Raw genomic sequence first — 27,717 nt, forward strand, 5'->3', positions numbered from 1 at the left:
AGCATCGACGTAATTTCTTTTTGCACTGTATTTAAGAATTATTATTGTCCGAGTATTAATCTTAAATTTGAATAGTACATCAATGAATATCACAAGTGGTTACGTACCACAATGCTATGAATTTCATCGAGACTCTAAATTACTTCATTCGCAAATTACCACTTATTTCATTGACTTATTGGAAAGAATACTTAATTACTTATCATTTACACATGGAGTAAACTGCCACGATCTGCCTATTTCTCTTATATCATATTTTATGGTTTCAACTTTGCTTCTGAGGTGAGTGCTCTTTGAAGATTGGTATCAGCAACATGTAAAAAGAATGAACTTTACCGTTGTTAATGATAATATTGCTAAAAAGATAACTCGATTAATAATATTAGACAAAGATTCCAGAAGAATTGAACAAGCTCGTCAACATTTCGCCAGAAATCGACGTGAATAGTGGTATAATGTAAAAGAAACCATCGAAGTTATTGAATTACGCAATATAAAGTAGACAAATGCTAATATTGTTTTAATTGGCGCGATTTCGAATACAGAATTTTCTACGGAATCTTATCATCTTATCTGAACTTGTAAAACCACGCAAGACCATGGCCAGAAGCAAAACTTCATCTAGTGCATTCATTCGAACAAGTGTTGGCTTTACAAGGTTTTTATTGTTCACAAATATTTAAGTTAGGAACACCTGAAACCTGAACGGTAGATATCATTTTGTTAACATATCTTTGTTTTTCGAATTTCAAAAATGTTATTGACTCCTTAAATAATACATGCTTCGTATGACCATCCCCTTGATTACACTATAAAGCAATGTCTAAAAGCTGCATATCTCACATATTTGCCTCAAGAAACAACATTAGATCGATGCCGACTTTTTATCGAACTGTAGGAAAATCAGTTAATAAGTTGCCATGATTTTAGTCTAATTTAATTGTAATAAAACGGCCTGGATGACTTTTCAGTTTTTACGTAACTGTCGCGATCAGACATCGAATTGACTGTCATTTCCCTCAGCAGATCTTCTAAGTAGATACCCCAATCGGCGCGATTACATGCACGAAAATGATGGTACCCGTTGAGGTGAAGTGAAACCCCCCTCAAATCAGTCGTTTCGAATACGACACTTTTTTTAAGGGTATTGAATAGAACTATAGTATTTGGATATTTAAAAAAAATTTTTTAACTTAGTCCAGACCAGAACCAAATTGGCGTCGAGCTCTCACATTTCGCGTGATATTCAATTATTGAAGGCTCTAATAATGTTTTACCGAGAGTGACTCTTTCGTCCTCGAAGAAGAATCCTGGAGAAGTCGAGGATGCGTAGGTTTCTTCGTCAAGTAGTCGTCCTTCCAAGAGATAGGTCATCATTAATCTTGGATGTACGGCAGAACTTCTACCTGGTCCATCGATTATCGGTCGTGTCAATGCCAAGGTAAAGAAACGCTCAAAGAAAGTGACGATTAAGTGGTTCCAACACCAAACGTGAGATCACTAGCGTGAACCTGGAAGGAAGATGACGCTGGATAGTGTATTCGTATATCTGCATGTGTTTCTCGTTTGACGAACCCTGCGCAGCCAGACATCGAGTCTCCTTCTTCGGGTATTCGTCCTTGCGGGAGATAAGATCCACGTTAATCGAAGGAATCAAGTAGAATTTCTACCCGGTCTATTGATTACCCATTAAGTCAGTGCCAAGGTGAGGAAATGTTGTTTGAAAGTGACCAGCATACGGTCGCCGGGGCCATAAGGCCGTAAACGGGAGCAATCGCCGGAGACGAATCGGATCGTATCGCGGAAAGCTGATTCGCACGTTTCCCAGAGTACCTCTTATCGATTGCGACCACTCGAAGAAGACATGGGGTCCATCTCGAGTACCCAAAAACCGATCCGTGTTAGTTAAAAAATAAAGAACGGATCGATTCGAAGATGACTGAAAATAACAGAAGGATCATTGCGCGTTTAAATACAAGGTCTACCCCGCGAGGAGCGATCCAGTAAGACATTAACCTTTCATCACGGAAAGGCAGGGATTTATCCGAAGGTCACTCTCTCCAATTGACGTTTCCTATGTCCTTGAAGGGGACTTCGGACCCATTTCAAGAGTGGTCAAGTTCCCGCGTTAATTTATAAAAATGATTGAACCGAGAATAAATCCATAAATTATACAACCGAGAATCAATGCGCAATCCAAAAGCTTGCAGAAGACCCAAATACAAGGTCCGAAAAACGAGGAGCTTCGACTGTCCGTCAGAGGACACCTGACCGTATTTGGAGGTATTTCGCTCCAATCGATTCCTTCGACATCGTTGAAGGGGACTTAGGGCCCATTTCAAGAGTGCCCGCGTCTCCGTATTATCGAGGAAAAATAAAGATAGGCATAAATCATCTCGTTCTAACGAAGAAAATGAATCGTCTTGAAGATCAATTAAAAAAGCTCGCAGGGGACCCGAACGTAAGGCCCAAAACGCGAGAGCTCCGACCGCGCGTCCCAGGACGCACGGCCGTATCTGGAGGTATCTCTTTTCGATCGACGTTTCCCACCTCGCCGAACGGGACGTCGGGCCCCCTCCTTGGGTAATCGTCTTTGCGAGAGATAAGTCCCTTGCTGCCGGTAGCACCGAGGTGCATGCATATCGGTATATATGTCGGCCGCCGGCGAAGACACTCGGCCAGTGCTCCTCGTGGTCGCGCGCGGTTGCTCGTAATTGTCCCGGGGCCGGTGTACATCGATTCGATTGGCCGGTGTGGCGCAACGAGCACTTTCACATTGGACCCAGGGAGTTTCCACGAGGCGGCGAGGACACGCCGGAGAGCTGCATTAATCTCCGCGAGGTAAGCGAGCTAAGGACGTCGCGTCGCGTTCCTCCAGCACTCGTCCCAGGACCTCCTCCTAAGACCCCATAAGGCCCGTAAGGCTCAAATAGGGCCCAATGTCCGGCGGGTCCTGACAGACCGACCCTTCGGTGCATTCTTAAACGAGTCCTTTGCGCAAGTAACGATACGGAAAATTGGGCCTTTACGCGCTTGGGAATGTTCGCGAATTCGTGATCCGGTTCCTGGGTAGCGGTCGGTTCTGTGAAAGGAGGAAAATAAATCTCGGTCGTACTCATTTTCCCGCGTGTTTTTGGCACCTTGGCAGTAGGAAGTACTCCAGAAAGAATTTTTAGTGCCGGTGTGGTTTCGGTCGGAAGAGGGACCGTAAGGCGCTTCTAGAACGGAGACAGCGACGAGCTGCTTAACCGAGAGGTATGGCGACAGCATATAATTCGTGTTAACCCTTTAGCTACCACTCGAGGGGCTATTCACTCGGAAATCAATGAAAACGATTTTCTTTTCGGAGAACCGCTTGCGTTTGATTTCATTTGATAAACGACAATGTCATTCGGTAACAAGTGATGTTCGGCTTTAAAATCGTGACGATGTTTTGGTCATTTCCAACGATCTCCAGTGATTTCTGCATGCAATTTCAAACTAATTGCCACATGATTTCTAGCATTAAAATCCATGATTTCCTGATTGAATAACCCCTCGGTATCGCCTGTACGGACAGCTCTGCCGCGAATCGACGATATTCATCTGCCCCTTTGAATGCAAGATGAAGAAAAGGACCACCGTAATGGTTTTCGTTAAAAAAAAAACCTCACTAGGCGGAAAGTCCCTGCAGTGCCATTATGTTGAAAAAAAACTTCACTTAGAGGGAAGTCACCGCAGAGGTGTTTCGTTGAAAAAAACGTCACGTTTTCAGCGATTTGTTAAAAAAAAAACGTTACGTAGAAGGAAAACCACCTCAGGGGCGTTTCGTAAAAAAAACGTCATTCGAAGGAAAACCAGTATAGGAGAATTTGGTTAAAAAAATGTCAGAAGGAATTCACTATAGTGGCTTTTTGTTAAAAAAATTATGACTCAGGAAGAAACTATATGGAGTAGTTAGAGGATTAACTTAAACCTTAATTAATGAGTTTACAAAAATGGTAAATGTACAGAATGGATGCTGTTGTAAGTAGCCACGAGATTTAGCCGCCCATCTCATTAATCTTTTACTAAAAAGTTTAACCGACGATAATATTTCAAACATTGGGAAAGTTTTACTTCCTCCCCCGAAACTTCTTAAATCTTATTCATATGAGTCTCGACGGTCCCTCAACCATGAATAGCAAACACAACGGAAATAACTCATTCTTTTTATGGTCCTTGACGTAAGAATTGCTGAAAGGTAAATAACCCTTGAATCCTCATGTCACTCTTACGTCACCTATTGATCGAAAAATATAATAATAATAATTCAGATTACGTGGGCGTGAAACATCTCTGGAGGCACAAGACCCATTACGTGATCGATTCTCGTTAACCCTAACAAATACTCTTAAATTAAGGTGAAGTGAAACACCCTTCAAATCAGTCGATTCGAATACAACACTTTTTTTTAAGGGTATTAGACCAAACTGTGCGAAACTTTGACACATCGCTCCTGATCATCTAACAATTGTCCTGACACATTCAAAATTTGGATTTTTCCAACAAATTTTTCAACTCAGCTCAGATCAGAACCAAAATGGCGTCGAGCTCTCATATTTCGATCAATATACAATTATCGAAGGCTCTGATATGAGAATCGAAAGGGTTAGGACAATTTTACGACAATTTAGAACACTCTGGTAGTCGATAAACTCGCATTTGAACGGGATAAAGGTAAAAAAAAGTGTTGTATGCGCTTCTATGCTAAAACGATGGTAATACGAGGTCTCGGGGTGAAATTTTAATTAACCTGGAAATCACAGATGGCGCAAGGTGTCCCTCTGCAGTCAATTAGGGTCCCACAAAGTATGAATCCAGAGGATTTCTAGAGTTTTACTTCAATTTCTTTATAATTATTGTACGAAAACGACAGGTGGAGTATGCCTTTTGGTACAATACCCAATATAATTCGATACAGCTGTCAATATAAAAACGAATGTTGGCAGCGTAGGCATTTAGAAAAATCTTCTATAGCGACGTCGATCAAGTTCCTCGACGTGTTTCACTTCACCTTAAGAATGCCATCGTCGTTTCCTATACACACTTCTACTTCATACTTTCAATACATTCAATTCGTATTTTCAAAATGATATAAACTATTCTCAATATATCAACGTTTGCCTTCGTATATTTCATCCATACTAAATCCCTGTTCACGCAGAAAAATAATTCATAGTCATAATAATAAAATATTACTTCCTTCAGAAAATGTAAACACTCGAAAATGGGCCGGGAATATTTTTTAGCAAACATTTGTTCGCTCTCTGGACAACAAATAAACAATTACTTCATTACCACATATTGTATACTCATTGTTACAATATCCTTTACTAGCAACAACAAAATGTATATAGCTCATTCGATTGGGTACTGACAATAATATTATTTTGGTTTTTTCTTTACAAATTGATTTGATTTGAGTTTATTCGAGTCAAGTTAAGGAAATACTTCTTCGGTACTCTTCAAAGAAATATTTCTTTGGTTCAATGAATTTATTTTCTCAGTGTAAGAGTACAAATGTTTGTTTTCTCTGTGAAAAACAATTTCACGCCGTAATTCAAAGTGGTGTCGAATTTGAAAAAAATAGTTTTGTGCTTTCTGCGTTTTTATACTATCGGTGCATCCTCGGAAGCGAACAACGTGGCCTTGCGTTATCTCGGTGAGGACGGGTTCGACCTCGCAAAAGGTAATGCCTCCCTTACACGTATGTTATTTCTACCAATGTCGGGCAATCACAAAAAGATTGCCGACTAATTAGCATACGACCGTCATCCTAACGTGCGATAAATCGCCGATGAGTGCCGACGCATCCAAAGTCACCTCGCGTGGCCTTTCTAACGCCTTGATGTGCTACTCTGTCGAATGCCGATCACACTTTTCAAGTCGAGTCGGCTACACAGAAGTCTCAATAGCAAATACAAACGACGTTCCCCTACATAGGCACACGCCATTTTCTCTCGATTACATAAACATTTTTTAATATTTGTTCTTTTAAGTGAAACTTATGGCACGATAGTACTTTAAGTTCCTACGTTAAGAAGGGAGTTCGTGTCGGAAAGCAAAACGCTTTTTTTACAGTTAATTACTAATTATATTCATCTTTGTGTCTTAGTAATAACACAATTTGCATAAACGTCTTCGTTAGCGTTAGTGCGTTATTCTCTCGGTTAATGATTGATATTTAAACTAAAATAAAGATAATACAAGTGAGGAATGAAAAATAATTGTGCCCAAAACAGCCAGTACTGAACGCGCAATGGCATTTCGTGAAAGAATGATTAATAAGAATTAATAATCTCTTTAATTTAGAAATTTCACTTCCAACACGCGTGAAGCCCACGCATCGTTTTTCTTTAAGCTTTCTATTACCTGAAGAAAAGTTCCCCGTTGCAATCTTATCATACGACCATTTCTGTCACGTTTATATGGTAAATATTTATTTGCCACATAACTTGTGTGGGAGGATATAAAGGTAAGATATTGTCTAAAGACAACATCGAATTCCGGTTTCGAAAAAAATAGGAAAGAAATGTTTATTTTGTCTCTTCTACAATTTTTTATTTATTTAATCTACGCCAAAGGCTACAATAGCTGCCCGATAACCGGTTGCAGAAATAATTTATGGAATTGAAAGGACGCGTTAGTCACAGTAGGACGTATCCTTGCAGTGCCATTGAATCGCGAAATCTCAATACCTCATTAAGCATACCGTTCGAGGACTTTTAAAACCGTCAATGATCATTACACAAACGTCCGGGTACTCTTAATTAATTTCTCGCTTATGTGTATTATTAGTAACGGGATGTCATAATAGCTCCATAATGAATATAAAATACTTTAAAATTCCTGGAAATCTGAAAAATTGAGATTTCATAAAGTTAAAGATAAAAAATATTTAACTTCAAAACGCTACATCAATTTTAAGTCTTTCCAGGATGTCAATTGCTCTTCTCTGGTATGTAATTGTCTTATAACGTTTATACAGCCTGCATATAGATTTGGAATTTACGTACCAGTAAGACCAATATTATGCCGCGAGATGTCATTCAGTCAGTGTCAGTGTTGAACGAAATATGGCTATTATTTACGTATTTTATATATTCATAGTATTTATACGATATGACGAAATGAGTCAAACAGGCATCATATGATATCGGTATTTAACAATGGCATGTTGCGTTGTTAAAAAACGGTTATCTAGAAAACTTACAGAGTGTAAAAGAAGCAGAAGGCTTAAAGCAAGTGAAATATATAAACAAGGTCTTATTTCCTTACATCGGCTCAGTTAGTGTTTCCGCATTCCGATTAGTGCTTTTTGCCCGCGGTCTCAATACCTCCTGAAATCGACGGTGCAGATCATTGCCGAAGGAAAATCTTTGGCCTCGGCCTTGGATTACTTACATTTACATTTACCGTGTATAAATACAACAAAGCCCTAGCCGATAAACAGGTTAACACGAACACTTTCTGTTTTAATAGATTTTACACTGATTCCGGCCTCATGAACACATTCGCGACCGCTGACGTGAATTCACGTCTTTTCAAGTTCTTTTCTTGATTGCCGTTGACGTGAATTCACGTAATTTTAAATTCTATTCCTGATTGCCGCTGACGTGATCACGTCCTTTAACGATACAAGTTTGCGGCAACCAGTTTCAGAATTTCATTATTTTCGCCGGTACTCAGTATTTGAAACGGAAAAAATTAGCCGGTCGCGAATGTGTTAACACTCGCGATAAGGCCCATTTCGCGTGCTTCCTAGACGGAAAATTTCCACCTACTTGACTTTCCTTTCGTCAAAGCCTTCAACTGACGCATCGTAAGTATTCGGTAAATCTGGAATTACCTCAGAGAAAAGATAAAGGAATAGAATAATTAAACAAAATAAATTCCATCGATCAAACTCGCGAGTATCGCGGATACTTCTTTCTTTCTCCGGCAACAAGATCAAGTGAATTCACATAAATCAGCATTAATCGATTAGCGGCATAATTAGAGCAGACATTTAGTCGGAAATGAAAACCTTGGGGAAAACCCTTTCATTAGTCGATAGGTTATCGAATCTCCCCTTCCGTTTTCCCAACGTCGGGGTGCGAAGCCCGAGATAAACGAAAAGGATTACATTTGACGCAATGGCGGCGATGAGTCATGAACGATAGACTATTTATCGTCTAGTTGATCGATTATGCAACGAAGTGTACTATCTTGCAGGTCGTCGATAAATAATGCCCCGATTGCGTATTGACTTTTTTCCTTTTTTTAAGTGAAACTTCTTATAACACTGTAATACGTGTAGGTCCGCATGCCACAAAAGTGATCCATTTCAAAAAGTGAAACGCCTTTTTTACAGTTAATTTCTATTTATGTTCGTTCATGTGTTCTAGCATTGGCAGAATTTGCGTAAATGTTTTCGTTAGCGCTATTTAATTTTAATTTCGTTCAGTATCGAACGCATAAGGATAGCTTTCATGCCCTCACTTTTTATTTCCAGGCCACGGAACGCAGAGCTGGCAATCACGAACCGGTGGCGGCCATTTTTCAGGAAACGACTGAACTTCCGGAAGCCGCAAAATGGGCAAGAAGGACGTCGAGGCGCAGGAAGCTCCTGCCGAGCCGATGACGGATTTTGGTAGCAGGTGCGCCATCCTTTACCGATTCCTGGTATTCTACGATGTAGTGCACTATCGATTGCTAAAAATCGAAATTATGAAACCCGGGTTTCGGGATGCTGCAGAAGTGAGGAGGAAGGGAAACGTAGGTACCGCATGATTAATTGCTCGATTAATTGCGTTTTATTTGCTTTGCAACTGATGCTGTACCTTGGAACTACTTGTAAACCGAATCGTCGATAAAACGATCACGAGAGGGTCTTGTGGATCAAAGATCGACATTTTGGGATTTTCCTGTATTCCACGTGCACCTTAATCAATGCCGATAATGCGTCGATGACGTTGACGTACGCTCGTTAAACTTTGTCTCCAAAATGTGCACTACGGTTCAAGTTTTCTCTATTTTTATTTTCCTCTCGCGTTTGTATTTCTTCGGGATAATCATGGGAGGGGAGATTTTTATCAACGGAACTTTTTGATACTGTATGAATTATTCGAATCGAAGTGCCACAAGAATGGATGCAAATGCGATATCTAAACGCTTAATGTTTTGCAACCTGTAAGTAGGAGAACCGGTTCATGAGGCACGTCGTGAATTATACGCTGATATCTGTACGTAGCTTGGCACTTATCTAGAAAAACTTCATTTGTCGTGCAGAATGCGGAGATTAAGAGACACGGTAGGATCTCGCGCCATGTACACACGTCTGCGGACCACATGGCCTCGACCACGAGCGTTTTCAAACGCGCACTTGAATCGTTCACCTTCGATAGATGTATTAATTGAATATCAATTAGGAATTTCAAAGTTTGAGGTTATTGCACATTTATAACTGGCCGAATGTTCGAGGTCAGCTACGTGCGTTGTTGATTAACATTCGGAAGAATGCTTTAATACGAAATGTCGCCCTGATAACGATAGCACCGACGAATCTGACAAGGATCGTGATTAGACCCAACAGTGCCTCGAAAAATGTAGATCGGTCAGATAAAGCTTTCTGGGGTTTCGTCTGCGCGTGGCCTTTGTCGTCGAAAGACTTGGAACAAAAAGAAGATCGAAAGAATTCGATTACCTTTCCGATTCGTGAGATATCGAATCGACGTCGAAATAGGTCACGTAGGTACCGGAGGTTTTTAAGGACGGGGGGGCGAGGGGAGGAGTACCTCTGACACCGAATGATTTGTCTTAGGATTTATTTTAAATATTCACAATTCAACGTTAACGATTCCTTTTCCTTTACAGTGCCAAAATAACGCCTGCTATCATTGGCGAATTCGCGGAGAAGGATGAGATCTACAATCCCTTCGAGTTCAGGGATAAAAAGAACACGAACTCGTAAGTATTGTTGTATTTAGTTTCGTAATCGAGAATGTACATATTTTCTTTTTTATCAGAATGTCTTGAATGAATATCTTGGCAACGAGATCTAAGATAGAGGATGCGAGGAAAGGCGTATATCTACTTTTGAATGGGAGCTTCGATTGCACTATGTGTTACATACTTCATATAGAGACATAAACATTTCCCCGTATTAGTTAATTTTAAGTGTCTTAAAGAACAACTTCTTTGAGTTTCTAAATCAAACTGTTCGTAAGCTATGCTAAGGATTGCACATAATCGCCGAGGTCGTTAAAGTTAAACGTCAAAAGAATTTTTTTTCGTTTATAAGGTTTCATAGGAGAATGAAATCTAAAATAAGAAATATGCTACGAATGCGTACGTGAACTTTTGAGTAGGAAGTCGGATACCAGCGTGGCCTATGTTTTTTAATCAGGTACCCAATGTCAATAGGGTATTTTACAACAATGCCGAATAATCAGGTAGGTATTTCATACAAGAACGCTAATGACGTGCTTGCTACGCACATCGGTCAAGAACTTAACTAGTAAGATGTACTTACAGATGTAGGTCGCGCACTTTCCGAGGTAATTACGGTGAATTACTGTAAGAATCGCGGAATTACTAGATTGTGAGGTAATTGCTAATCATCACAACAATTGGCACGTAGCACTGTCCTCTTATTGATCTTTACAATGAAGAATTACCATTCTCGTGTTGTAGAAAAACATATTTATTTCTGATTTCAATCAGAATATACGTCAAAATCTCTTCGATGTCCATAAGGTGAACATCTAATCAGATTTATAGCGCTGCCAGTTTGTGTTTTGTCAATCATGTTGATCAACGCAATAAATATTTTACGAAAGAAAGTATTTGAACAGACTTCCGCGAAATTCAGCGATATCAAAATCTTGATTATCTTCGCTCCTGTCAGTACGTCGTCACATTTCTATAGTTTATGAGTTATCAATCAGATACCTTAATCGGAGCATGACGAAATGTCGCATTTTTGTGTATTACTTTAATTCACTTCCACACGTGTATAATATTTTAAATAAAAATTTATAAGCTTCTTAGAGGATTGGCCAATTACATTCTTTTGTCTTCTTTTTTATCGACTTAGGTCTCAGGTAGATCCGATGTTTTATTAACTACACTTAAGTATAGTTGATTGACATAATTGATAAAACATCAAGTACACTTAATAATATATCAAGTATGTTTGACACATCAATGTTGTCTCAATAAAAATGCTTACTATACTTTCCATTAATTACTGCCGCGATAGCTTTCTATTAACTCCTCGACGGCCTCAGCTTTATATCACTGATTATTTCTGTCTTCAGAGATATCATTAACTAACCTTCTAGAGAATGCAATTTTCGAAATTCATCTCTTTGTGTCTCACTCATCAGATATATTGAATTTATCTCTATACGAAAATAAACAAAGGTCGTTGATGTATATTTGGCTTTTACCAAACCTTTCTGTCGATACAGAAGTTTATCGGATCATGCAGTATCAGTCATCTCATAAATCAGGAGATTATGGGTAGGTTGCACCAATTCGAGGTAACCTGTAATCTTCATTCAAGACAAAAATGGCTTATCAATCTTCTGGGTTTTTGACCGATTCATCAAACATAAATTGACTTTCTTCCACACTATTCGAATCAACTGCAAGAAATCAGCATATTCTGCTCTCTATCCCTCAAAGAACTTGATTCCTTACCTAAAATATAATTTATACAAATAATACATAATTAAAGTGCTATGAAAGGATCATTCTATATATATCAAAACGTCAAAATATTTATAAAACGTTTCTCCATACTGGGTGCATCGAATCATTTGAAATTTCATCAAGTGATTACGGCTATAAGAAAGAATGTGATTGAAATTTTATTAAAATAAAAATATTTTTATTTATCCCAAACTAGAACCCACAACACATTTTTTTAATGAAATTTCATGAGCATCACGCTCTTCCTTATGGTCTCCATAATCACGTGATGAGGTTTCAGATAATTCGATGTACTGAAATAGGAAAAATATTTTATAAATATTTTGATGTTTTGATGCATATTAAGAATGACTCTTGCATAACACATTAAAACAACAACTACTAACAGTTTATATATACCTACTTCTATCGGAAACGGTGAAATGGCCGATATTGAAATAAAAGTTATATTTTTGTCAATTATCTGCACGTCTAGTCACTTTAGCAAGGGTATCAATAAGCGAAATAATTTGTAAGTAATAATTACAAAAAATGCCATTTTTTAAATTTTAGACAACCTTTATATTATTTTCACGTGCACTTACTGCGTAATAGGTGTCAAGATCTACGGCAAATTGAGGAAATATGTGTACGTAGTGATTATCGTTTGTATTATGACAATATTCAGTCAATTCAAACATATTAAATGGAAATATCCAAACTTGTCTTATGTGTTGGCAACTATATATGGAATGAGATGATATTGGAGAATAGCCAAAGTTATAAAATTGAAACTTCAATCGCTCTAATGATCAGTCACGGTAGAAATAGGTATACTACATCAAACACACCTTCGGTGTACAAAAGTCTAGCCAAATACACTTATCTTTATTCAATTAATTACAAAAATAGCTCAAATTGCTCCCTTTCCCTGAAAAGCTCAAATCAATTATTTTTGTCAAATATAGCAGAACATTCAGTCTATTAAAATCCCAGCTAAAATCTTTTTGCCAAATGTCACAGTACGTTTGGTTTCACGTATGTTGCATGTACAAGATTTTCTGCTTCCTCAAACCGAAGACAAATAATAAAAACTATATCAAAACAAATAAAAAAATTAGAAACTAAATTTGAAAACAATATATTATTTGGCGAGCACCCGGGGTATACTCCCAGCATATGATTTTGGTGCTCGCCAAATAAAATGTTGTTTTCAAATTTAGTTTCTAATTGTTTTATTTGTTTCGATACAGTTTTTAATATTTGTCTTCGGTTTGGGGAAGCAGAAAATCTTGTACATGCAACATACGTGAAACCAAATGTACTGTGATATTGGAAAAAAGATTTTAGCTGTGATTTTAATGAAATGAATGTTCTACTATATTTAGCAAAAATAATTGATTTGAGAAGGGAGCAATTTGAGCTACTTTTGTAATTAATTGAATAAAGATAAATGTATTTGGCTAAATTTTTGTACACCGAAGGTGTGTTTGAGGAGATTTTACTCCTTTTTGTAAAACATTCTCTAACCTGAACATTAGGTGTTTCCATTTCAGGATCTACGGAGTTCCAAAAATAATATCGAACAACTACTAATTGCAGTCGTTTGACAGTTTTAGGTTATTTGTATATGTCCATCGTCTGTAAATGCATAATTATTTTCTTACCTGGACATTAGGTGTTTCCATTTCTATGGAGTTGCAAAGTATCTACGGTGTATCTATGCAGTTCCAAAATTAATATCGAACAACTGCTGATTGCAGTCGTTTGACATTTTTAGGTTATCTGTATACATAAGTACTCGATCGCTGGAGTTTCTATTTCAAGAGGTACTGATGTAGTTTCGATACTAAAACGTCTACCTGATCAAAGCAAAATGGTAAAAAAACCAAAGGTACTGATGATGACTTATGTACACTAGCACCACTAGTGATTGAGAGACCACAACAGAATGGAACGTCTCATTCGTGTAGGTAGTGCTCGTGCCGCAGGGTACGCTTCAATACGTTGTACGAAAACCGTACGAAAGTCAACCTATCATAGTACGACGACGACAACGATGATAAACGACACGATTCTGAGCGCATGCAAAAATTGAAACCGCCATATCTTCACGTGCATACTATCAATCGGAGTTGGGTAAATTTTAAAAAATTCGTGATTTTTTCCTTGATTTTTTGAGTTGGTCAAACGCTCATTTCTTTTTCTACGGTAATGGAGAGAACAGATTCTGATTTCCCCCACTCCTGAAATTTGGGTTCTTGGCGTTAAATACTCGGTAGCGTTTCGCTGAGGCTCAAACGCGCAAGGTGCGTTTCGCTCATCATTCGACACTACGAGTTTCTTGATATAATCCGTGCTTTGCGCTGGTGCGAGAAGAGTACGTTGCCTGAATGTCACGTTCCTTACTCCTGCGATTACATAGATAGTACCTATCCTTTAGATCCCTATTATCTTCGTTTTCCCTCATTTAAAAAATGGAAACCAAAACGTAGCGTTATGTCTCTATATATAAAATGTTAACTGACTTAATTTTTCAAAGGCAAATTGCATACTTCTAGATCTACCCGTTTCCCAAGAAGCCAAAAATCTCAACACACTTGATCACCCCCTTAGGGATAGAATTAAAAAGAACATCTTTTTTAGTGGATGCTTACATTTTAAGAAGAAACCATTCTCAAAATTTCAATTTTCTAGAGCTAGTGGTTTCGGCTGGGCGTGGATTATCTTTAACGAGGAAGGTCGATCTCTCCGATTTGATTTCTTTTATAATATGTTATAGTAGACTAAAAACTAAGCGACATGTATTTTTTTTTTATCTGCCATTAAACACTTTAAGGGGGTGAAACCACCATCCAAAGTAAGACATGTCAAGGGGCGATTTGGCAGTTTCACCCACAAGAACATAATATTTTTTAACCAATCCAACTGGAAAAGCTTTCTCATAACGAGAAATAAAAAATATAATTTTGTCAATTAAAAAAAAAATTAAGGGGTGAGCCATCTCTTACAGGCCTTACTTTGGATGGTGGTTTCACTACCTTAAAGTGTTTGATGGTAAATAAAAAAAAAACACGTATCACTTAGTTTTTAGTCTACTATACCATATTTTAAAAGAAATCATATTGGAGAGATCGACCTGGGATACCTTCCTTGTAAGTCAGTGAGTCAGTTGAGAATTTATATACTTATAGAGATCTATCTCAGAACAAACCGTGGGGAATACATAGATAAAGCGGAATTGATTTTATATATATATAATAAGAAAAGCAGGGAAATCAGTTAAGGTACAGCGACAAAATTTGAGAAATGATTTTATATAAAGGTTAGATTAACCTTGGTGGGTCTTTCGTGTTCAGCTGATATCTGTTACCTGTAATACCTTCGAAGGTTCTATTAACTTTGATTTGTTTAAATAATTATTTAAATATTGTTTTTCCTCTTCTAAGCTTATGTCCCCTAGTCTAGGAGGTTCAATGAATATTTCGGTTTTTAACACATTAAGTATTACGTCGATCTCATGAAGCGGACTAGTCTTTCCGTTTAGGAGGAGTCGGTTTCATGGGACTGGCATATCATTAAGATGATATGAAACACGTTGAGGAGCTTGATCGACGTCGGTAAAACAGGTTTTTCTAAATTCCATACGTTGCCGGCGTTCGTTTTTATATTGACAACTGTGTTGAATTACATTAAGTATTGCACTAAATGCATACGTCATCTGTCGTTTACGTGCAATAATTATAAAGAAATCGAAGTAAAACTCTAGAAATACCCTGGATTTATGGTTCCTGAGGCCCAAATTGACCTCAGAGGGACCCCTTGCGCCATCTGTGATATCCGGGTCAACTAAATTTTCACTCCGAGACCTCGTATTGCAATCGTTTTAGCATAGAAGCGCATAAAACACTTTTTGCCTTGATCCCGTTCGACTGCGAGTTTCTCGATTCCCAGAGTGTTCTAAATTCTCGTACAGTTGTTCTGACACTTTCATTTCTCATATTACTGCCTTCAATAATTGGATATCAATCGAAATATGAGAGCTCGACGCCATTTTGGTTCTGGTCTGGACTAAGTTAAAAAATTTAAAAAAAAATCCAAATTTTGAAAGTGTCAGGATAATTCCTAGGCATTCACGAGTCATGCGTACAGAACAGAATACAGAAACAGATACAGATAAACAGAGAATGGGTGGAAAGGGGAGGCGCAGCAGAGAAACAAGGCTTAGTTTCAAACACCGTCACATTCTGTACTTCCCCCACACGTATTCTTCTTTTTCGTGTCGCGAATTAGGCTTACTCCCTGCCAAAAGAGGTCTCACTTCACAAAATTTCATTGAACCAAAGAAATATTTCTTCGAACAGCATCTAAGAAATATTTTGTTAATTCAAAGAATTATTTAACACAAATAAACTCGAATAAATTGGATGCAACGGTTCTTCGGAACTGGCACAATTTACTTGAGTTGATATGAGTCAGATAATTATTTTTCGAATTGGCAAAATAACTCTTTGATACCAGATATCAGATATCAGAGGGATATACCTGCGATTTAACGAATTTTTGTTTTCAGGGTATGAAAAATATTATGCCGCCTGAATGGAAAGTGCAAGAAAATTAACTCCGCGTTAAACGGATGTTGATATACAAAACGGAATTACCTCCTATCACTTGTGTAGAAATTCGTTTTGTAAAATGTATAGCATTTATCATTGGATTGTCACTTTTCAGGGACCTGGGATCTCTCGCTCATCTCCTCAAGTCTTCTCTGGGCACCGGCATTCTGGCTATGCCGAATGCCATAAAAAATGGTGGCCTGCTCTTCGGGGCTGTTGGTACCCTTGTGATAGGGTTCGTTTGCGCCCACTGTGTTCATATACTCGTAAAGTCGTCACACGTTCTCTGTCGGCGGACGAAAACACCGAAAATGACCTATGCCGAGACCGCCTGTGCAGCCTTCCAGTGCGGACCGAAGATCTTGAGGCCATTCGCCAACTTCAGCAAGGTCTTCGTCAACGCGGCGCTCTGCGCCACGTACGTAGGCGGTGCCTGCGTCTACGTTGTCTTCGTGTCGGAATCTATAAAGCAGGTAAACATTGTCATAAAAGAAACTCACTGTATTAACACTAGAACTACCGGCGGATTTTTTTTCTATAGGATGGGCTATTCAAGACCAGTAATTTTGAGTTCTAGTGTTGGTAGTTTTAGTGTTAAGGAAAGAGATTTACATGACCCCGCAATTTGAGAAAATGCACCGTTTACGGTTTTTTCTCCGCAATCGTAAAACAAATCGCTTTCTTTTGAATAGCACGACCCTAGGAAACGACTGGTGTTTCGCAATTCCGGAAGAATTAATCGTTAGCTCACAAGTTTTATGCGAATATACAGAATGGTTTTGTGACGGTTACCTCCATATTTGCAGGTGGCCGACTACTACAGCGGGATGAACATACCAATTAGATTGTACATGGTTACCTTGATACCTGCCGTGGTGCTTCTCGGTCAGATACGGAATCTGAAGTATCTGGTGCCGTTTTCCATGATTGCCAACATTAGCATAGTGATCGGCTTCGCTATCATGATGTACTACCTTTTCGAGGACATAAAACCCATCAGCAGCGTGAATCTTGTTGCCTCCTTGCCGCAAATTCCGAAATTCTTTGCTACTGTCATCTTCGCCATCGAGGGAATAGGAGTGGTACGTTGGACGACAATTGTACAATTTAGAACACTCTGGTAATCAAGAAACTGGCATTTTAACGGGAGAAATACAAAAAAAGTGTATTATGTGCTGCTATGCTAAAACCATGGTAATATGAGGTCTCGGAGTGAAAATTTAGTTGACACGGAAATCGCAGATGACGCAGGGTGTCCCTCTGCAGTCAATTAGGGCCTTAGAGACCATGACTCCAGGGAACTTGAGAAACTTAATCGACGTCGATAAATCAACATTTTTTTAAATACCTACGTTACCGACGTTCGTATTTATATTGGAAGCTGTGTCGAATTATGTTGGATATTGTACTAAATGGCATACTCTGTATGTCGTTTTCGTACAATAATTATACAAAAAGCGAAGTCAAATTCTAGAAATACTACGCATTAAAATAGTCCGTTCTTGCAACTTTGTATAGTTTGGTACTTTTTACAGTTACTGTAACTACATGTATATTGTTAACGATTTAATTGACCTGACTATTTTCTATTGTTCTGGTGAGAAAAGATTTGTTTTCACTGCGACTGAAATAATTTGATTGATGTGGTACTTCATTCAAGAAAACAGTTGTTTTCTAGTAATGGGAACTAAACATTTTTTGCTCTGCGCGTTTTTTAAACGCTAATAATGACTCATTACGCGTTACCCTCACTCATGCTTTGGTGATGAGCACTGTTAAGAGGTGAACCTTATCACACTAGAGAGGCACTCTTATACCTGATAAATCAATCTCCTTAATTGACGGTAGTCTTGCGATTTGCCGTGAGCAAATAAAATATAAGAGGCAATTGTATTGACAGTGCATTCTTGAGTAGCCTCTTTATTGTGTATATTAGGTACACGTGGTTACATACTAATTTTGAATAATCTTGTCGCAGGTGATGCCTGTCGAAAACAGCATGAAGAAGCCGCATCATTTTCTGGGGTGTCCAGGAGTGTTAAATGTGACGATGTCAACAGTGGTAGCATTATATGCTATCATCGGAGTTTTTGGCTACCTCAAATACGGAGATGCTACGAAAGGAAGCGTCACCTTCAGCTTGGAGATTTCAGACGTGTGAGTTTCTGATTTATATCAAAATACTCCTTTCAAACGTAAAATCTCGTCCAGCATTTCTGCCAATACTGTTATATAAATATGAGAATAACAAACCTTTTTGGAATTTGGGATCGAATGAATTACCATTTATAATTTTCATATTTTATGTATGAGTAGCACCGTAAAATAGTTGCTTTGTGACTCTAATATGTTGTTTCTACCTTTTTCATTAGTCTTGGACAAGTGGTAAAACTCTCCATCGCTTTGGCAGTTCTTTTTACCTATGGATTGCAATATTCAGTTCCCTTGGATATCATTTGGTGCTCCATGAAAGGATGGTTCAGCCACCAGTACGCCGGGATCGGCGAGACAATTGTGAGATTTTTCATGGTCATGGTGACAGGTAAGAAACTATATTACTCCATTTATTACATCTAACAATAAGTACTCTTCTCTAGACGTATGCACGGGTGAATATATCTTTACATCAATTTGCAGAACGCGAAAAAAGCATTCTCAGAATATTTTTATTTTCTAAATATTTTACTAGTTATATGTGTATGTGAAAACGGACATACCATTTCTACAGTTCTCTATAAAAATGTAATTTAATTTGTTTTGCAGTATGTGTTGCGGCGCTGGTTCCCGAACTGGACCCATTCATTTCCCTGGTTGGTGCTCTATTTTTCTCAGTACTTGGCATCAGTATTCCCGCAATTATCGAGACCATTTCCTGCTGGGATGGTCACTTGGGGACGTGCAAATGGAGGTTATGGAAGAATCTCCTGCTACTTGTGTTCTCGGTGTTTGCTCTTATCTCTGGATCTTGGATGTCGATAATGGATATTATAAATCTTTACAAGTGATTCGTGTTGTTTATTTATGCCTGTTCTCCCAGCAGCTTTCCTGCTTCGATATTGAAATAATATGTTAACTCTATTGTTATTAGAAACATCGCGTTGCGAGTGCGTCGAGGCGAACGACGCGAAAGTTTGGTAAATTGTGGTGTCACGGGTGTCTTGCCGCTATGACCAGAAACAATTATCGAATTAAACCGCGATATTTAGCGACTACTCCTCTGATATTTCGATCGATATACAAATATTGAAGGCTCCGATATGAGAAACAAAGGTGTCAGGACAATTGTACAACGATTTAGAACACTCTAGTAATCGAGACAATTAAATTCGTGTCAACTAAGTTTCCAGTCCGTGACCTCATATTGCAATCGTTTTAGCATAGAAGCGCATAAGACACTATTTTTGTCTTTACCCCGTTCAAATGCAAGTTTCTCGATTACCAGAGTGTTCTAAATTGTCGTACCATTGTCCTGACACTTCCGTTTCTCATATTAGAGCCTTCAATAATTGGATATCAATCGAAATATGAGAACTCGGCGCCATTATGGTTCTGGTTTAGGCTAAGTTCAACAATTTAAAAAAAAAATCCAAATTTTGAAAATGCCAGGATAATTCCTAGGTGCTCACGAGTCAGGTGTCAAAGTTTTGGACAGTTCTATCCAATACCTTTAAAAAAAAGTGTTGTATTCGAATCGACTGATTTGAAGGGGGTTTCACTTTACCTTAAAGTGTGGGATGTTACGTAGACACTACTTACAAAATAATCGCGACCCGGTAAATCGGAAGGTAGCCATGGAATTCCATAAATTAGCACGCGATTTTGCCATACGCTTGCGAAATGAGGTCCCACTCGACCTGACTAAGATCGCGCCACCGACCCAAGTAGACCAGGTCGCGATCAACCGGGCCCAAATGCATCCTGGTGACGCTGCAACATGTCCTCCACCCCTGCAAACACCGCCCTCGTCTAAACCATGGAACCCCCACCAATTGGAGCGCCGTCCCAAATTCGTCAATAAAAACCAACAACCGTCCAGTTATTGGGCAGTTAATCGCAGTCAGTCAGAAGAAAGGTGAGACTCATACCGAGTCCCACGAAAATCATCATCGTCATCGACCACGAGCTTGGAGTCTTTGATTCTCGACTCTCAGTTCCTAGCGAGTCCGAGACCGAAATCATCGAACTCGGAGGATCACCTGCACCTCGAGCTACAGTTGTGCTGCTCGGTACTCCGGCGATCCAAGAGCATCAATCCAGGAAGGGACGGCGGCACTAGTACATCCGTTGGACGGGAGGCTCCGAGGAGACCTCCAACCCTAGGGCACGTCACGGGCGGAACGCGTTCACGCGCAGTCATCCGGTTGATCGATCTAAGGAGGACGTCACCGAATTTGGCCGCTGATCTAAGCCAGGTACAGGCCCTTTCGCAAGCTCGGGTCACCTTCATCTTTAATCCTAACCTCATCTTTCATCGCAACTAAAACCACCCGAATTCCATGCCTAGCTCCGGTTAACCGGATAGATTAAGTCTTTTATATCTCCAAACATTTCAATATCTTGTTTCGCGCTAGAGTCACGCGAACCTCGCAAATTCAGAATGCAAGAAGTGTCATGTTAGCAGATTAGGCGTCCAGTGACCTACTGCCACTGACCGCCTTATCGCGTCATCCGAAACTCCGCAACGCGGAACGAAATCGACTCGTACGAATTAAATGCGAGCACCTTCGAGGACCCTCACGATTTGTATAAACCCCATCTGACGGAAAGACAAAAATATACATCCTCACCAATTTACTGATAACCTCCATTTATTGGGCCCTCCTTAGCTCCCCATTCCTACAAATCCCACCAGAGGATTTGGTCTAGCCGCTCGGACCATCTCCTCACAGTAATATCTGATCATTACGTGGACGTTCGAGGTAAGACCTTATTGGGCAAAACCCGAACTTTCCCCTCGGCCTCGCATCCCCTCGGCCGCCACGTAACAGGGACATCGTCCATGTTACTATGTCGTGTTGCGCGACGACGAGGCTGTAAATGTGTACTGGATTGACGCAACCTCCCAGCGCAACGTTGCGCGACGCGATTGGAAGTCTATACGAGGCCTAAAGTTTTATCAAGAAAATTTTGGAAACTCGTCGGAAACATTTTTAGGTACGAGGAAGAAGCTTGATCGTGTCCATCTCCATAGGTCCTTGGACTGGGGCCCGATTCTCGAGGTCATACGATAAACTTTCGCATGCAAAATTGAGAGTTTTGTATAAGACTTTCAAATGATAACCAATAACGCGACTTCGCAACAATGAAAAATTTGTCATGCAAATCTTTTCGTATGTAAAAAAAATCCGCATGAACTAGAGAGTCGATCCCCTGGCGTCTGTAAGATAAAGGTCGTCAGTCGTAAGTCGTCGCGTCCTCTGTCCAAACTTGTTTCTAGTTTAATTTTATGATGTAAATATTTTATTTCTAAAATCTCCGCTGCAACATCTATGTATAATTATTTAACGGATACAAAATAAACTGTAGAAATGTATTCTTACCTAATGTGCGCGTTTGCAATGCGGGAAAGATGAAAATGGGACGCTAATTTACGCACCTCTTCGTTTTCGAATTTTTAATATTTCCTTTGAAATGTATCGTATTTAATTCATTATTCCAGTTTATCATTTTTGACCGAGAGAAAAGAGGATCTTGACTTGATACCGAGGACCTCTCGATAAGTCCTGAGTTAACGGGGTCTCGTAACCATAGATTTGCAAGGATGAAAAAAATCCCCAATAAAAGCGGTGTCCAAGAGAGAACGTTCAAAAATCTCATAAGACGGTGTACATTGACAACTGTTAGTGCCTGTTCTATCGTTATGTTCGCCCCCTACAACATGAAACAACACAGGTCAATTGAAGGGCAGAATAATCGGAATACGGAGTATATCGGTATTCTAATTTTTAAAAACACCTTTTATCAATTTAATTACTCACAACGGAACTAGGCGTATATAGTCTAGTTCTCACCTTGTCCTTTTCATTTTTTTTTAACTTACCTCTTCGATCCATACCAAAGGAAAATATCCTTCGCTGACGTTATGCAATCCCTGAACAGGTTGGGGTGCGAGATGCATATTTAATTGACACTTTTTAAATCCTGAGAAAGGTATTCCCGAAATTGGTTCAATGTCTAGGTAAGTATGATGAAGTAATTCATTGGGACGTAATCCAATGGCATACTCAAGTAGTTTAGGATCTCCGTGTAGAAAATGAGGCTCGGATGCATATATCGGAATTTCCTGTCAAGTATACGACATTTTTAATATTATTCAAGACGCATCGGCGAATTTCGTTATAAATAATTGATTTAAAATTTGATTACGACCATCGTATTACACATAATGCTAGATATCAATATTTTCCCATAAAGATATTACCTGACAGGCGGATACATCCAAGATACCCATGGGTGGACACTGTATCTCTTTCTTTAGGTTTTTTGGGCAAAAGCATACCGATGCATTGTGCGTCCACGTATTGCCCATCATCTCATATCGATAAGTCGTAGTCCCGAAAAATCGGGTGTCTTTCGAGTAGTCGATCTGTAATATTCTGCAAAGGAAACATAATATTTCCATCAAACGATTAATTACTGAGATTGTATTTACAGACCTAACTTGACAACCAACCATTAACACTTACGTTAATCGTCGGAAAAATATTTGTCGGAAAGAAACTCACTTCAGTGATTTTCGCACACACTTGTGTGCGCATTTGGCGCTAAATTCAACTCATACCGTATTTTATGATTGAAACTTCGCTTAAAGATGGTAGTTTGGTTGGCTAGGAATTCAGCTACTTGTTCTATTTTCGCATAGGAATTAAGCAAAGTTATGTTTAAACATGCCTGCAATATTCCTTGGCGTATGTCTGAATGTGAGGTACACGTGCCTCCAATGGTGCGCAGGTAATCGCGTCACATCCCCAAACTCTATTACATTCTTCAGTATTCCAGATTTTATTATATTTGTTTCCTTTACTAGCCACAATATTACCAAGTAGCGAGTAATTTTGTGATCCTCGATTAATAGAGAAGGAGCCCTGATCCGAACCGTTAACCTGTACGTGTCGAATCAAACTGTATAATTTAAACGTGTAGTGTACAATTATCCAATGTAACATATATCTTGACAAGATAATAAAAGCTCTAACAAAATCGCTTCAAAAGAAGCATTAGCATTACTACCTTATCAAAAAAACTATACAGATATAGTTTTTCATTATCCGTTGATCGGATTATCGGCGGCTTTTTCATTTTCAGATAGGTACACATTAGACCGATTTCTGGATATTTGTCTTTGTCGCAAATAAGGGGCAAGCCGTCGAATAATATGTTTTTTACTTTGCCATGTATAAATACGTCAGTGCCTTCTGGAAATAGTTTTACAATATCCTTGCCAAACTTCGTCAAGAATATAGGAAATTGCGTGGCTATCTAAGAATAAGGAAAACGTAGTAAGATTTAATTAACAAGATTAAAAAATGCTTATTATTTTATGGTCGGAGTTTCCTGTCTGACAAACAAGGAAAAATAAATGTTGCCGACCATTTTGTATTAAAAACATACCGAAGTGATCGTAGTTCTACACTGTTCAAAATGTTTCGATATTTAAACCACTTGCGAAAACCGATGTATACTAAAACAAGAATTAGCGACACTCGGAATGAGACATATATGTACATTTCGTAGAATATTATTTCTACACGAGAATTCGTACAAATGTATTTGAAATTTCGATCAAAACGGTAAGATGAGAGATGCAATCGGTACAAATATTAATAAATGTACTACAACGTGCTTTTCTCAGAACACAAACAATTCTGAATGTGTACGTGATCGAAAATCAAAGTACAAAAGTATTCGAGTTTGTATAGATTGTTATGCCCAAACATTATGACTCCCTTTTAATATTTTACCACTCGCCGAACCCTGGGAACATTGATGGGCACCGCTTCACAGCGTTAGTTCTATGTCAGCAAAATTGTATCTCGTAACAGGAATACCCTTTGTCTTATCCTTAGCCCTGCTTTCTCGGCTCCCGAGAAGCGCCAGTCGTAACTGTCTGTCTGAATCGAAACGTCGTCATGAACCAATAGTATTCGGCGTGAAAATTAATAAAGAATTAATAATGAAATTTTGTGGTATAAAATTGTCGTGATTCCTCAAAAAGACAAATACCTCACGGCATAAGAAGAATTTTGATGGCAGCAGAAAGGCCCTTAAGTCAGCACGGAAGCCGAACGTAGAAAGCCAGCACCAAAAAATGAAGGCTATACCGTTACTGTAAGTAACGCGAAAACAAATTAACGTATTTCTTAATGGGTGAGAAAGCATTTACAGAATATAGGGAAGTGAAGAGTGTTATACTTTTCGAAGATTCCGCTTCTACTGATTCCGTAGAAGACACGTATAAAGATCCCGAAGAACAGACAATACTAAATAAAATGACAGATCGACAAATTCTTGAAACTCTGACAAGTCACGTTACATCTCTGCAAGAGCAAGTCGAAGCACTTACCACGAGGATAGGATATATATGCACGTCATCTGGTATAAATACAGCGCACGATGATGCAGTAAATTCGTTGGAAGAAAATGATGACCTTGGATCAGAGAGACAGGGTAGCACATCATTTTCCACGAAAGACTTAAAATCAAACCTTGAATTAATCACCGAATTTGAAGGCAATAACATCTCAGTTGAAACATTTATCTTTGAAACAAAATCAGTCTTAGATGAAATCCCAGAAGATCGCAGAAAAATATTTATTCGACTAATTATTTCGAAGAGGATTGTTAAACACGCAAGGAAAATGATCGATGGTCATGACATTAGGTCACCCGAAGACTTATTTCAGGTCTTCGTAGCAATTTTGGTGATGTTAAGTCCTTCGATGTGGCTACTCTCGAAAGAAGTCAGTATCAACAAGGCAACAACAACGTAGTGTTATATAATAAAAGATTTAACGAAACACATCTCAACGTGAAAAGGGCAATTAATAGTAATGCAGAATTTGATTCAAATCACCGTCCAGAGAGTTTAGGAAACGAAGAAAGGCAAGGATTAATTCAACACTAAACCTATCGACGATATATACTCCCATTACAAATGCCATTTAAACCGGTCATTTTGACCCGCCGGTGGCAGGTTTAGTGTTAATACATTCGGGGCCTTCGTCCAAGTATCAAATTATTTGTCAAAGCGGGCAAACCTACGACAATTCGCGAGGCGCAAAATCTAGCGTTAGAAACTGAAAAGGAAGAAACTACATCGCGAATTGTCTATAAAAGATCCATATTTAATAGTTCAAAGGGTGCACCGAGATTCGGTAATACGCAAAACATAAGCCCAAAAGTTTATAAACCTAATCCACAAAACAATCCACCTATTCCAAGAACTTCGTTTTTCTGTCACGAATGTGGTGGTACGAAACATTTTATCAAGAATTGTCCAAACAGACAAACGAATCCTAATTTTCCGTCGCGACGATACCCAAACGTACCGCCGAATCGAATAAAGTATACCGAATGTCAAGAAACAGACGAAATCCAGGAGCAAGCTTCGTCCTCAGAATCGACAGCGCTTTCGGACAACGATCCCACTCGCTCTTGGCAGACACAGGAACAGCAGTAAATATTCTTAAATTGGATTGCACAGCAGGGCTACCGGTTCGTAGAATATTGGCGCGAATTACCGGTATCAATGAAATTCTAATAAACTGCACCCAAGAATGCAAAATTCCGCGAATTCTGCCATCCCCCGCTCGATTCGAAGAATCGCGTCGGCACCTTTGCTCCCCACAACGGCGGAAGACTCGCGACGAGATTCTGAGAATTCCCGTCGATCTAGGAGGACTGCCGTTATCTCCCTCGACGCAGGAATCCGCTGGCTCTCGTCGACCGCGACGTAATTCCGCGAATTTGTCGACTTCGGAGAATTAGGAATCCGTTGGCTCTCGTAGATGTCGCACTTTGGAGTCTTCTGGAACCTTTGCCTCAAAGGCGGTAGCCGCTACCTTTCAAAGGGGTGATTGCGATTCTAAGAACTTTGCCAGCTATCATCGATCAAAAAATTCGCGATACAGATATTGGCGGCAGCCGCTACCTTTCCAAAGGGTGATCGTAATTCTAAGAACTTTACCCTCCGACTTTCGGGCGGCAGCCGTTATTTCCTCATGATGATGATGATGATCAAAAGGAAGGGTCGGGTAGATTCTCCATGCAGAAATAAAATCCAGAAACTCCAAATTTTATTCGTGAAACCAATAACAAATCGGATTTTTATCCGGTGCCTCTTCCGGAACTTTGATTCGAGGTTACATTGCTAGAAGAATCTCTCGCGCCGTTGACAGGATTCGGTGGATTTTGATTCACCGTTGCGTATGAATTATTGTTATCGAAAATGATACGCCTTTCAGGTAAATCCGAGCGCCACACTCACTCTTGGTACCGATCTCGTCGAAATTGCTCTCTCTCCCTCATGTCTCGATGGAATTGCTCTCTCCTCCTCGTGTCTCGATCTCTTCCGTGCATTCTAGGTTTTCAAATGTCACCTCAACATCTACCGTTTGCACATTAACTCTATGGTATCGTTGCGCCGTCATTTATTGCTATCCGAATAGCCTGAAAACGCGCGAAGGGATCCAAGTGGTAGGATCTTATCGTTTCAACATTTCATAGAGAGATTTTAACGTTCCGATGGTCGTTAAGATCTTTGTCTTCTCTCCGATTGTTAACGTGACGTTTTTTTTTCAAAATTTTACAAAGGAGCCTAATATTACGAACATCAAATTTTATCCACTTTTCAATTTCCGCGTTCGAACTTTGTTTCTTCTATAGTTTATAAGCTCCCTCCGGTTTATGAACGAGTTAAAAGAATTAGCTCAGTTCGTAGAATTTTACCTGAAACGCATCGTACCCGACGGAACCGCTAAATTTTGAACAGAAAAATGAATATTACTCGACCAAGATTCGTCGTATTTGTGAAAAAGACCCTTTACGCCTCAGAACGTGAAGGGATCATTACCATTCTTACGGGTAAAATATCGGGATGCTGCACATCAGGGATGCAATTTGAACTATGGGAACTCATACCGTTCCTATCGTGTTTCACAGCTTCTCGTTCTATGATACACATTTCTTAATCAGAGTCCTGGCTACTTCTTCGAGGGCTCGATAATCCTGTTACCGGTAAATAATGAGCAATACATATCTTTCACGATGAGCCTCAAGGATACTATCGTACGTTTTCGATTTATCGACTCGTTTAAATTTATATCGAGCAGTATCTAAAAATTAGCATCCTACTTGAAAGACGAAGAAAAATTAATTTCGCGTAATCATTGCAATAGTGTAGAGG

At 39.2% G+C, this 27,717-nt stretch overlaps 2 protein-coding genes across 5 annotated transcripts; one reads left to right on the forward strand and one right to left on the reverse strand.

Annotated features, from left to right (window-relative positions):
* Positions 1–2,648: 2,648 nt before the first annotated feature.
* On the forward strand, positions 2,649–19,318 carry LOC105700189 (proton-coupled amino acid transporter-like protein pathetic). 4 transcript variants are annotated; one of them, XM_012425836.2, is made up of 8 exons: positions 2,649–2,841; positions 8,516–8,660; positions 9,877–9,969; positions 16,429–16,786; positions 17,120–17,395; positions 18,292–18,470; positions 18,686–18,855; positions 19,077–19,318. In XM_012425836.2, the coding sequence occupies exons 2-8, from the start codon at positions 8,596–8,598 to the stop codon at positions 19,316–19,318; spliced, it is 1,383 nt and encodes a 460-aa protein (XP_012281259.1). In that variant the 5' UTR covers positions 2,649–2,841; positions 8,516–8,595. The 4 variants fall into 4 exon arrangements, with proteins under 4 accessions (XP_012281259.1, XP_012281260.1, XP_012281261.1 ...); XM_012425837.1 differs by lacking the exon at positions 2,649–2,841 and adding an exon at positions 2,883–3,255; XM_012425838.2 differs by lacking the exon at positions 2,649–2,841 and adding an exon at positions 7,755–7,843.
* Positions 19,319–21,971: 2,653 nt separating this feature from the next.
* LOC105700170 (sensory neuron membrane protein 2) lies at positions 21,972–27,495 on the reverse strand (the record flags this gene model as incomplete). Its single annotated transcript, XM_023433033.1, has 7 exons — positions 27,385–27,495; positions 23,925–23,945; positions 23,544–23,792; positions 23,205–23,416; positions 22,735–22,909; positions 22,354–22,596; positions 21,972–22,184 (listed from the first exon to the last, which is right to left on the reverse strand). Coding segments are annotated over exons 1-7 (1,224 nt in total), but the record flags the coding sequence as incomplete, so codon positions are not given.
* Between the last annotated feature and the right edge of the window lie 222 nt (positions 27,496–27,717).

Source organism: Orussus abietinus, unplaced genomic scaffold (assembly GCF_000612105.2).
Source record: "Orussus abietinus isolate OABI.00-Male unplaced genomic scaffold, Oabi_2.0 scaffold567, whole genome shotgun sequence".
Lineage (NCBI taxonomy): Eukaryota > Metazoa > Arthropoda > Insecta > Hymenoptera > Orussidae > Orussus > Orussus abietinus.